Here is a 12,510-nt window from a genome sequence, read left to right as displayed (position 1 = left end):
GGCCACTAGATATGACATCACCATGCACCTGGAGATGACACCAGCATTACACTGACCAATAATAAATTTGAACCTGCGATGTCTAGAATGCGTCAAATGCTCCACCACTGAGCAATGTTGGTTTTCCATGTAGTTACTTTGGAGTCTGTACTATCTGGACACACAATTGTGTGTGTGTATTTGTGCAAGTGCGTTTATGTGTGTTACTGTGCGTGTGTGTGTGTGCATTTGTGCGACTGTATTTGTGTGTGTGTGTGTGTATTTGTGTGACTGTGTGTGTGTGTGTGTGTCTTCTGTCCTGTTGTGCCCTCTGGCCAGTGACATTGCATCACAGGAGAGCTTTGAGAATTCCAGGAATCTCTGAAGAACCCAATCAATACCCTGCTCCACAAACCACAATGTCCTCCCAACGCTCCTGCAACGCTCCCGCAACCCTTGCAACACTGTACCATCCAGGCTGACTCGACCGGGGGTCAGACAGGGTTTGGAAACTGGCCTGTAATGGTGATCTGCAGCCTAAAACCTCTTGGTGCTACCGGCCCCATCACCAACAGTGGGTCCGCAACATCCCACTGCCCCCTGGTGGTCGCAAGCTGTGTCAGCGGCAGGGCTGGGCTGGGGGTGCATGTGGAAACATGATGGCATAAATCCAGTTTATAAACAGAACTACGAGGGCTAAGCTAACAGGCTAAAATTGTAGCCTGCTTCACATGGCTCTCAAAGCCATGTGAAGCAGGCTACCTTAGTGGCTAGCTGGGCCGTAGCTGGCATCATCACGCTGCCACATCACTAGCTCTAAGTGAGTCCCACGGTGCAGGTGGGTCCCAGTGTGGAGGAGAGGGCCTCAGTGTGCAGCAGCACCAGAGAGACTAGTCTGATTGTGCCAACACAACAGGTGTCTTTGCACCCTGAATGGAGCTCTCACTGACTTTGTAACCAACTGATTAAAGAGGAGATTATGGAGGACAAATAAACCTACTCAGATTTCAGTCTGCCTGATTCAAACACCCTCCCTCCCTACCTCCCCCTCTCTCTCTCCCTCTCCCTCACAGTCGTTCAGACTTGCACGCCCCAGAAAAATTCTAAGTCACTCTCACACAAAAATCCTCCTTTACAACACAAATCCACTTTAGCTACAGAACAAACACACACACCTCCGCTAGACTAAGCTGTGCTGTGAGCAGGTTAATGTTTATGTGTGTTATGCCTGCAGTGATGAACTCACAGCAGCCAGACTGAAGGTCAGCCAGGCAGGGGAGGTGGAGGAGGGTGGGGGAGGCCTGCCAGCCACACGGGTATCTGGTTCACTCTGCCAACAAACCACAGGAGGAGGAGGGGGAGGAGGGGCAGTGCAGGAAGGTGGAGATGTGGATGGAATCGACACAGAACAGCTTACATAAAGACTGACACACGCTGGCAGAGTTAGGATAAATACATGTGTCAGCTTTGAACCGGGAAGGAGAGTCATGCTGGATCAAAGGTACAGCAGTAAGATTTACAGTACAGACTCATAAGAAGCCCAGCTCTGGCACTGGAGTGCTGTGACCAGCTCTCTGATGTGAAGGTTCTTTCCCACACGAGCCATAATGAATGGTATTACATCCCAGTTTCAGTCTAGGTTTAATATTTCAGAGTCACATTTCAGTTTCAGCATAGGTTTAATATTTATACACCGAGACAACAACGTCATCACAAAGAGCAACTTCGGATTTCATGGGACCAGTCGCAATTCGTAACCTATAACAACAGAACCTGAAATTAGCTGACAGTTAACGGTAATTGTCGCTCCTTAAAACAACGATCGGGAAAATTCAGACTGTGGAGGAGACCATGAGAGCCAGGCAGCAGATGAATAAAGAACAGAACAGAACAGTGTATATTTGTGTCTGAAAGAGAAAGTGTGTGTGTGTGAGACCGAGCAGCTTTGGCTGCCACCTCCGAATTGGTCTCAAACACACACACACACACACACAGACGCACACTCACACACTCATCAGTAAGCAGCTGACAGCCTGGAGCGTTGCCAAGCACAGCCTCGCCACGGCAACGTGCAGCTCTCCTCGTCCACATCCCTGGCAACCGTGCCAACGAGTCACACAGACGAGAAACGGGTCCATTCATAAAACTCACGCGGTCAAACATGACTTCACAACTGGGCACGACTAACCTCAGTTCATACAGTAAACATAACCTGCGGCTATAAAGACGCACGCTGTGGGAAGCTTGAAGCTTTCTCAAAAAAAATTCCAAACCACATTTAAAACACCTCTGAGGTAATCTCAAAGTTCAGAAGATAACTGCCTCGGCGCGTGAACAGATAACTGCCTCGGCGCGTGAGCAGATAACTGCCCCGGCCCGTGAGCACTCCTGCTGAAGAAGTATCAGCTCTTTATCGTTTTGTCATGTATTATGTTGCCAGAATGCCACATTTCCATTTTATTTGGATTCCATAAAATTGTACTTCATTATCTGCATGACACTTGCATTACTCCTATTTACCATACATACACATACAGTATTTGCCAAGGTGCTGGGAGTCCTGGGAGGGTGTGAACCCTAGCGTGCTCCTGTAAAGCAGATTTAAACACACACACACACAGTTCCTCAATCACATCACAGTCCCTCGACACATGCGCTGATGCAATAACACAGCAATAGAGGAGATGAGGGGGGAAGAGGAGAGGAGCCGTCTGTGTTCCATCTCCCCCTCAGCCAATGGGATGGCTACATGTCATCAAGCTGCAGCAGTCTCCACTGCTAGCCTGTGTCTGAGGATGATGATGTCATCCAAGCAGCTGAAGACCTCATATGGCCCTGTGTGTGTGTGTATGTGTATGTGTGTATGTGTGTGTGTGTGTGTATGTGTGTGTGTGTGTGTGTGTGTGGCATGCTGGCACACACACTCTCGTGCTGGCAGTCCTAGACAAAGTAATTGAGTTAGAGAGAAAGAAAGAAGAAATTGGTGAGAGAGAGGAAACTAGATATAGAGAGAAGAAAATACAGAGAGAAATGTGGGCGCACAGGAAACCACATATATACACATTCAGTGCTTTAATGTCTGTAAACATTTACTCTCTGACTCAGTAGCAGCTTGATGATGCTCCACATTAGGCTGTGTGTGCGTGTGTCTTGAACCCAGTGAGTGTGTGTTGGATGAGGGCATGTGTCCATATAAGTCCTTTATGTGTAAGTACATGAAGATCACCCTATACATACGGACCTACCCCCCCCCTCTCACACTTATCCCCCTTATCCTGCAACACACACACACACACTTCTCTCTAGGATGACAACATGACTATGAGCTTGGTGACTGTGCATGTGCAGGGCAAGAGGGGTGTCGGGTAGTCTGTGTGTGTGTGTGTGGGGGGGGGGTGCAAGGACGAGAGTGGCAACTGCAGCCTCTGCAGCTGTGAGCCTACGTGAGCATCGGCAGGAACGCACTCGTTCTAACTCCCTCCCTCCATCCTTGTCTTTCATTCTCACCCGTCCCTCCCTCTCTCTCTCTCTCTCTTCCCTAATTCCACCCTCCCACATTCATCTGTGACTACTTATGCACCCTTCCTCCCTCCATCATGCTCTCCTCTCTCTCCTCCCTCTCTCCCTCCCCTCTCATACATTCCCTTTGAGTCTCCCTCTCATTCTTTCTTCCTCTCTCCCACTTCTCATCCCTCGCTCCCAAGCGGGCGAGAGACCTTGACAATGAGGGATGTGTCGCATTCACGGTTGGATATCTGAAACTGCTGAAAGGAAAAGGGAAGGCAAAGATCCATTCCCCCCCCCCCCACACACACACACACACACACAGGCGTCATCTAAGGCCAGTGCCTGTGTGCGTGTGTGTTCTGCAGTCTAAACCGTGTTTGTGCGTGTTTTACTGCATGTGTGTGCTATTCCCTGTATGCAGTCAAGTCACAGTGTGTCTCATGTGAACCAGTAAGAAGTTGCACAAGGTCACACACAACTGTACGTATAACAGAGGTCACGGTGTGTGTGTGTGTGCAGATTACAGGGCAGAGTGGAGGTGTGGGGGGAGGAACAGATCGAGGCTGTGGGGGCGGGGTGGGAACACAGATATGGGATGTTGACTGCCAGCAGGATAAGTCTGCAGTGCCAGTCTCCCTACCTTCATCTGATATGGAGCCGTTTCATCTGGGAGGCATCCATCCCACAATGCACCAGGCCCGGCGTGGCGGTGGTCCGAGCCAGGGGCAGCTGGTTCTCTCTGGGAGAAGCAGGTGCATCGCAACACTGTCTTCTTTGAGTGATGGCTGTACTTACAACCAGTGTTCTGCTGCCATCTAGAGGCTGCAGTCAGAACTACACATACAGCCAGGTCTCTCCTTCCTGTCTGAGGTAAGCAACAAAAGATGATAGAGAACACATTCATTGAAATAGTTTGTGTTGAGTGTGTGTGTGTAGGGGAGTGTGCTTGATACAGTCAGACTGATGGCTGAAAGCTTGTCATTAAAGTGCCTTTTATTGAGAAGGTAAAACATACAAACAGACACTAAAAAAAATCACTGGCTGTATTAAAATAATTGCAGAGCACACAGTCCTAACCCTCCCTTGTCTGCCCCCCCAGTTACCATGGTGATGAGGGGGGGGCAGTTGACTGTACTTAGTTTTATCCCTGAGAGACCAATTTTGTCACCAAGCATCCATCTCTACGACCACTTCATGGTTCCAGTATAAAAGTTTAAAAAATCTATCATTCTGATTCAGCTTCTGTAGCATTTTGATTTGTTTTTATCACTTAATCAAAAAACATGAATGTGCTAATTTCTTTGCTTCAAGGTGTCATCAGAGAGGAGGGGGGACTACAGGAAGTGGGTGGGGCAGATACAGGAAGTGGTTGGGGCAGCTACAGGAAGTGGTTGGGGAGAGCGTTTGAGGTGGGTGTCCAGTGCTTCTCTCCAGCGGGCGATGACACGTACCACATTACCACACCTGTAGGGTTCACAGACACCACGAAGTCTGTGGAGGCTTTCAGGGTGGGCATGACCCTCTCTGCAAACACGTCATAGATCTGGAGAGAGACTCACATGTTGTTGTCGTTTTAGCACTCCTGCTTCTATCTGACAGCCTTGGCATTCACAGAATCAAGCAGGAGATACTGTATGTACACACAGGGACAGGCAGAGAGAGAAAGAGAGAGAGGGGGGGGGGGGACAGAGAGAGAGAGAGACAGAGAGAGGAACATAGAGAGACAGAGAGAGACAGGAACATAGAGACAGAGAGAGAGAGAGAGAGAGAGACAGAGAGAGAGAGGAACATAGAGACAGAGAGAGAGAGAGAGACAGAGAGAGAGAGGAACATAGAGAGACAGAGAGAGAGAGCGGTGCTGACCTGGTAGCTCCCAGAGGTGTATTTGAGTGTGGCCAGGGAGGTCTGGTAGCGGTAAGGCATGTCGTCTCTCCTGCTGAAGAACACCAGCGCGCTGGTGTTACCAGACAGGGGGCGCCAGAACACATCAATACCACTCTTCTCCTGAGAGGGAGGGAAGGAGGAACACACATCGTTACATTCTCTTCATTTAGTAAACACTGACCTGAAGCTGTCAGTGGCTGGGCTGTTACCTTGAGCAGGCGTCTGCCCTGGACGCCCATGGGGTCCTGGTTGATGGAGATGGCCGCCTTGTTCTGCAGGATGGCGCGCGCGCGGCTGTCCAGCGTGCGCAGGTCGTTCGACATGAAGAGAGGAGCAGCCATGATGGCCCACAACGCCATCTGAGACCGAGACTGATCCAAGCTCAGCCCAAAGTCTCCGATGACCAGCTGGACACACACATACAGACACACACACACACACACACACAACATATTTACTATACAAGCTGCGAGGACGTTTCCTAGGTGTGAGACAACACTCAGACAGGGAGGAGGGGGGAGACAGGGAGGAGGGGGAGACAGGGAGGAGGGGGTGAGACATGGAGGAGGGGGTGAGACATGGAGGAGGGGGTGAGACATGGAGGAGGGGGTGAGACATGGAGGAGGGGGTGAGACATGGAGGAGGGGAGACAGGGAGGAGGGGGTGAGACAGGGAGGAGGGGGTGAGACAGGGAGGAGGGGGGAGACAGGGAGGAGGGGGTGAGACAGGGAGGAGGGGGTGAGACAGGAGAGAGAGAGAAAGACCATGTCCGGGTCGTTCCAGCGCCCAGGGCCTGCTGCTGGTTGGAGGACATCCTGGTTCTCAAAGAACCAATCAGAGATGGTCAACACACTGGACCAGGAGTCCTGGATGTCGCCATAGTTACGCCACAGGTTACAGATCTCCCCCAGTTGGGTGTAGTTCACCTAGCAACCACACACAAACACACACGTCTGACTTCTTACATCCAAAACATCATACAGCTGTTCCTATAGAAACTACAGCCGATGATCAAGAATCAGGAGTACAGAGTTCCAAAGTATTGGGACACTGGCATGCATGCACGTGTGTGAAATTACTAAAGATGTCAGGAGCCGATAGGAAGTGACCTCAGGAGAAAGTTACCTTGGGAGGAAGTCCACCTTGGTAGGCGGGCCAACTGCAAGAGTAGGCGATTGGCCGGCCAGTTGCATTCAGGGCCTTGGACATGAGTGGGTAGCCTATCAGAGAGGAAACGGATGGATTTGGTTCAGCTGGGATTAACATCTAAATTCTTATTTCCCTCCCTCTATCCATACCTCCCTCCATCCTCTCATCGTCCTCTCATCCCTCTCCATACCTCCTTCATTCCTCTCATTCTCTTCTCATCCCTCTCCATACCTCCCTCCATCCTCTCATCGTCCTCTCATCCCCCTCCATACCTCCCTCCATCCTCTCATCGCCCTCTCATCCCCCTCCATACCTCCCTCCATCCTCTCATCGCCCTCTCATCCCTCTTCATACCTCCCTCCATCCTCTCATTCTCTTCTCATCCCTCTCCATATCTCCCTCCATCCTCTCATCGCCCTCTCATCCCTCTCCATACCTCCCTCCATCCTCTCTCCCCCCTCACCCTGCTCCTGCTCCGTAGCGTTGGAGTAGCAGCCGTCGTACTTCAGCATGTCCACCTCCCAGGCAGCAAAGGTCTTGGCGTCGATGTCTATCTTGTCCATGGGCGTGCCGGGGTATCCCCCACAGGTCAGGGTGCCCATGTCCCCGTAGATACCCAGCTTCAGCCCGCGGTCGTGCAGGTAGCGCGCCAGCTTGGGGATACCCCCTGGGAACCTGGAGGGGGAGGGGCAAGACCAGGAAAACACTGAGACGTGGACTTACCACACACACACGCACACACAAGCATGTAAGGCTGGGTGTCAACCTGCCCCCACCTCCCATATGCTCAAATCGGGAGTTACTGGACAGGGTCTCTGCTTGATGGGTCTCACACCTCATTGTGTAACTTACTGTAGCATTGCTTTGATGAATTGATTTCATGTTATTAAATGTATATTTAATTTAAAACTTACTTTGACCTTAACCAAATAACTGAGTCAAATAACTGTAATTCCATTGGTATTGGCATTATTTGGTTCATGTTAATACACTGTTCAATTTACCATCTTCCTTTAACCCTTGTGTTATCTTCGGGTTATTCTGACCCATCAGTCATTGATGGGTCAGATGACAAAATACAAAAACAAAGTTAAGCATTTTCTTTAAACCGTTGGGCTGTCTCAGACCCCCCCCCCCCCCCCCCCCCCCCACATTGCAAAGGTTAAAAGAAAATTATTTTTATTTGTTTTTGTATTGGGTAAACACAATGATGGTTCGTTAAATGTGCCTTTGGGTCATGTGACCCGAAGGCAGCACAAGGGTTAAACCGGGGATGTTCAATCCTGGTCCTCGAGAGCCGCTGTCCTGCTGGAGCAGGGAAACATCTAGAACATGCAGGAGGATTGAACACCCCTGCTTTAAACCATATGGGAATTAGTTTTGGTTGTTTGGCCAATATTTAACCCCCTACAAGCATGTACCCCACACACACACACACACACACACACACACAACTGTATCATGCAGAGAAATTAATGTAGACTCATACCTTGTCTCTCAAAGCTACTTTGACCCAAAAGACAATAGAGATGTCACATGACAGTCAGGTCAGTACCCTCATCACATGAGCCCTGGCCAATAGAGAAGGCCTCCACAGCTACAATATATGTCAACAACCTCCATATAAGTCACATACAGCGTCAGTCAAGATAAGATGGACTGAGGGACTTTATGTTCCTGTGAAGACCAGACAACACAAAGCTGACCTCAGCACCAGGCCTGTTCTGCTCTCCCCCGAGGAGAGCAGTCGTCAGGAGGAGAGCAGCCGTCAGGCCAATCAGAGTTTAAACAGGAACACTAGAAGTGCTGCACCCCAGTCTGACTGAGCAGTAACGCTTCATCACAGCCCGTTTCTGGGACTGCACTGGAACAGCGTGACCCCTCACCTTTTGGGGTCGGCCTGCAGTTGTCCATTCTTGTCCCTCTGATGGGAGGACCAGCAGTCGTCTATATTGATGTACACGTAGCCCAGCTCCCTCCAGCCATCCTCCGCCAGCCTGTCAGCCATGTCCCTGAACAGGTTCTCACTGGGGGAGGGAGGGAGAGAGACAGAGAGGGAGAGAGACAGAGAGGGAGAGAGACATAGAGGGAGGGAGGGAGAGAGACAGAGAGGGAGAGAGACAGAGAGGGAGAGAGAGACAGAGTGGGAGAGGGAGGGAGGGAGAGAGAGAGGGAGACAGATTTTGTTTAGATTTTTTAAAGTCTTTGTTGGGCTGAGATGTGGTTGTTGTTGTTGCACTGTGCCTGGCAAATACACAGTTCCTTGATTCTGCCCACATGGATACTGTCAGAACAACACACTTCTGATCCTTGATCTCCTGCTGTACTTTATATGTAACATTCAGCTGAGTTAAGCACCAGCAGGTAGGGTGTGGTGGGAGAGGGAAACAGGAAACACTTCCAAGCAAACGGCCATTCAGTCTAAATTAAGATTCCCATGTTTTTGGTAAAGAAAAGACCTGCTTTGACATGTGGTTAGATTTAACATCTCTGTGTTTTATAGAAAACCGCCTTATCAGCATTAGCTTAAAAACATCAAACAAAATGTCCAATATCCAAGATGTAGCAGGTGATGGATGTAGGCGGTGATGGATTTACATTTAGTCATTGAGCAGACGCTCTTATCCAGAGCGACTTACAGTAAGTACAGGGATATTCCCCCAAGGCAAGTAAGGTGAAGTGCCTTGCCCAAGGACACGTCATTTTGCACGGCCGGGAATCGAACCAGCAAACTTCGGATTACTATCCCAATTACCTAACCGCTCAGCCACCTGACTCCACAAGGATGTAGGAGGTGATGGATGTAGGAGGTGATGGATGTAGGAGGTGAAGGATGTAGGAGGTGAAGGATGTAGGAGGTGATGGATGTAGGAGGTGAAGGATGTAGGAGGTGATGGATGTAGGAGGTGAAGGATGTAGGAGGTGAAGGATGTAGGAGGTGATGGATGTAGGAGGTGAAGGATGTAGGAGGTGAAGGATGTAGGAGGTGATGGATGTAGGAGGTGAAGGATGTAGGAGGTGATGGATGTAGAAGGTGAAGGATGTAGGAGGTGATGGATGTAGGAGGTGATGGATGTAGTCAGTCAAACCTGATGCAGTTCTTGGGATCGTTCTCGCAGTCTATGTCACAGCGGTAGCGTTCCCATGCCAACCAGCCCATGGGAGGGGTCCTCATAAGGCCGTTGTCTAGGGCCAGGGTGGCCCGGGAGAACGCCAGCACACAAACCACAGCTGCCAGGTACATTACTGAAAAACACTCATTGTTAGTAATTATTAGAGATAATAAATTATAGTTACAGTTGCGTTGCATACAGGATGTATTAATCCAACTGTGAATGACTAATCACTTGCCAGACCGTTCATTAATGGCTGGATATAGATGAATCCAAAATAACAATAGCCTAGAACTTAGAGGTTTCTCGTATTTTCTCTTTCATCTGAGACGGTGAGGTGTGCGTTTAACCGGTCTGAAAGCACCAACCGGGCCGGGAACGTTTGCCCAATATTCCGGTTGTATGAAGTATTGTTACATTTACGGCAACTTATATTTTATTTTATTGTATATTTTATTGTATTGTAATCCCACTTAGTACTGCTAGTTTATGTACCCTTAGTATAGATAGTCCACATATAAAAATTTTAGGTATATGTTTATTGTATGCACCTTCCTGCCAAAGCAAATTCCTTGTCTGTGCAAACTTTCATGCTTTACGCGTCAAAGATGCTTCATTCCGTTACTATTCACAACGTTAGCTTGGCTACTTGTTTGGCGTTGCCCTCCTTTCAGTCACCACTGCCCTCCAGTCTGCCAGAGCGGCTTCCAGGTCATCCGTTATCATTCTGCTGGACCTTTCTGCAGCGTTTGATACGGTTAACCACCAGATCCTGCTCGCCAGACTTTCTGAGATGGGCATCACTGGCACTGCACTCCAGTGGATCTCATCCTACCTGTCGGGAAGATCCTACCAGGTTTCCTGGGGAGGCAAACTGTCGGGCCCTCGCCAGCTCTCCACTGGTGTCCCACAGGGCTCCGTCCTTGGACCCCTCCTCTTCTCTCTGTACACCACCTCACTTGGACCAATCATCACCTCCCATGGCTTCTCCTACCACTGCTACGCTGACGACACGCAGCTGTACCTGTCGTTCCCCCCGACCGATCCGGGGATCTCAGCTAGGATTGAGGCCTGCCTCACAGACATCTCCGCCTGGATGACCGAGCACCACCTCCAGCTGAACCTCGCCAAAACAGAACTTCTCATCATCCCGGCTAAACCCTCCATCTCCCACGATCTCTCAATCACCCTGGGATCTGCGACGGTGACCCCTTCATCCTCTGCCAGGAACCTTGGGGTTACCATGGACGACGAGCTCTCCCTCACGGCCCACATTGCTGCGGTCTCCCGGTCGTGTAGATTCACCCTCTACAACATCCGGAAGATCAGGAGATACCTGTCTGAGCACTCCACCCAGCTGCTAGTCCAAGCACTCGTCCTCTCCAAGTTGGACTATTGCAACTCTCTGCTCGCTGGTCTCCCAGCATGTGCAACCCGCCCTCTTCAGAGGATTCAGAACGCGGCGGCCCGCCTGGTCTACAATCTACCCAGACGCTCCCATGTTACCCCGCTCCTCATCTCTCTCCACTGGCTACCTATCATGGCCCGTATCAGATTCAAGACCCTGGTATTGACCTTCCGAGCAGTGAACGGGACTGCACCCGTCTACATCAAGTCTCTCCTGCAGCCTTACACCCCCACCCGCCACCTACGGTCTTCTTCAGACAACCGCCTGGTGGTCCCACCGCTCAAGACCGCCCGGTCCCAACACAAGCTCTTCTCCTGTCTGGCCCCCCAGTGGTGGAATCAACTCCCCACCTCCATCAGAGACACTGACTGTCTCTCCACCTTCAAGAAAAGGCTCAAGACGCACTTGTTCCGGGAGTACAACGGTACTTAGGAACGGTTCGCTTGACCCGATGTTAGTTTCCTCAAGGATCACAATGACTCTTGCTTAGAGACTTGTTGCTCTTGTGGTTAGTGGTAACTGATTAAAATTTTTGGTTCTCGCTGTGATATATTGTTTTATTACTGTTGCTTGCTTTTTCCCACAGGTACACTTGCACTTATAGCTGTTCATGTTGTTTGGTTGTGACTTGTTTAACTACATGCTCTTATGGTTCTTCCCTTTGGCACTTACTTTGGTTGTTCACAATGTGTGCTTCATGTTTTGGCTACTCGCGATGTTTTTTGGCTATCTTGTTGTTATGATCAGTGACCTATGCACTTTGTAAAGCTCTCTCTTGGAAGTCGCTTTGGATAAAAGCGTCTGCTAAATGAATAAATGTAATGTAAATGTAAATGTTGCCTTTTCAGCGTGAAATATACAATGTGTGGCGTGAAAGCGTGAGAAATGGTTGAAATGCGTGTATCACACGGCGAAACCGTGAGAGTTGGCAGCTCTGATAAATTACTTCCAATATTATATCGCAAAAAGTTGACTACTTACCTATGTTAAATTCTTGTTGTTGGGGAATTTTTCGGTATACAAATCCCCGTAGGCTGAAGCACCGAGTGTAGCCTGCCTTCTGACTATGGAACAAGTTTGCCTTGCATTGCTTTAACCACTTCGCTAAACGACATGATCAGGAAGTGAGAATCACATGACACAGCGGCTGGTTGTCAGCTGACCCACAGGGTTGTTCGGTTACATTCTTAATGTTTTCTTCTTCTTTTAGATTAGCTATTGACGCTCTTTGAAAGATTATTTAGACAGTTTAGTCCATTTAATGTACGTAAGAACTGCATTTTTACACTCGATAAAAATATTTTGGCAGAACAAGCTAAAGTATTTCAGATCATATGTTGAGCTTGAAAGTAGAATTTCATTACTATAGGACAGGCTATAAACTTTTTTTTTTAACCTTTAGATTTTATTATTTTTTATATCATCATTTCTATGTACTTTAAACGTCGTTTATTCTTTTTTTTTTTTTTT

At 49.1% G+C, this 12,510-nt stretch overlaps 1 protein-coding gene across 1 annotated transcript; it reads right to left on the bottom strand.

Moving 5' to 3' along the window:
• Positions 1-4,459: 4,459 nt before the first annotated feature.
• Positions 4,460-12,146, bottom strand: LOC136947418 (alpha-N-acetylgalactosaminidase-like). The gene is made up of 9 exons (XM_067241491.1): positions 12,022-12,146; positions 9,609-9,765; positions 8,406-8,546; positions 6,983-7,194; positions 6,496-6,590; positions 6,135-6,296; positions 5,580-5,777; positions 5,350-5,490; positions 4,460-5,029 (listed from the first exon to the last, which is right to left on the bottom strand). Exons 2-9 carry the CDS (start codon positions 9,761-9,763, stop codon positions 4,865-4,867), a joined length of 1,269 nt encoding a protein of 422 aa, XP_067097592.1. The 5' UTR covers positions 9,764-9,765; positions 12,022-12,146; the 3' UTR covers positions 4,460-4,864.
• Between the last annotated feature and the right edge of the window lie 364 nt (positions 12,147-12,510).

Source organism: Osmerus mordax, chromosome 8 (assembly GCF_038355195.1).
Source record: "Osmerus mordax isolate fOsmMor3 chromosome 8, fOsmMor3.pri, whole genome shotgun sequence".
Taxonomy (NCBI): Eukaryota; Metazoa; Chordata; class Actinopteri; order Osmeriformes; family Osmeridae; genus Osmerus; species Osmerus mordax.
The sequence above is the reverse complement of the archived record's forward strand: the minus strand, read 5'-3'. Positions and strand labels throughout refer to the sequence as shown.

Bases quoted from the DNA above. Each gene is read 5' to 3' on its own strand.
- LOC136947418 (XM_067241491.1), bottom strand. From the start codon at position 9,763: ATGTACCTGGCAGCTGTGGTTTGTGTGCTGGCGTTCTCCCGGGCCACC. The intron at 7,195-8,405 runs GTGAGGGGTCAC...CTCCCCCTCCAG, and splicing joins CTGCAGGCCGACCCCAAAAG to GTTCCCAGGGGGTATCCCCA. The intron at 6,591-6,982 runs GTGAGGGGGGAG...CCTCTCTGATAG, and splicing joins CGCTACGGAGCAGGAGCAGG to GCTACCCACTCATGTCCAAG.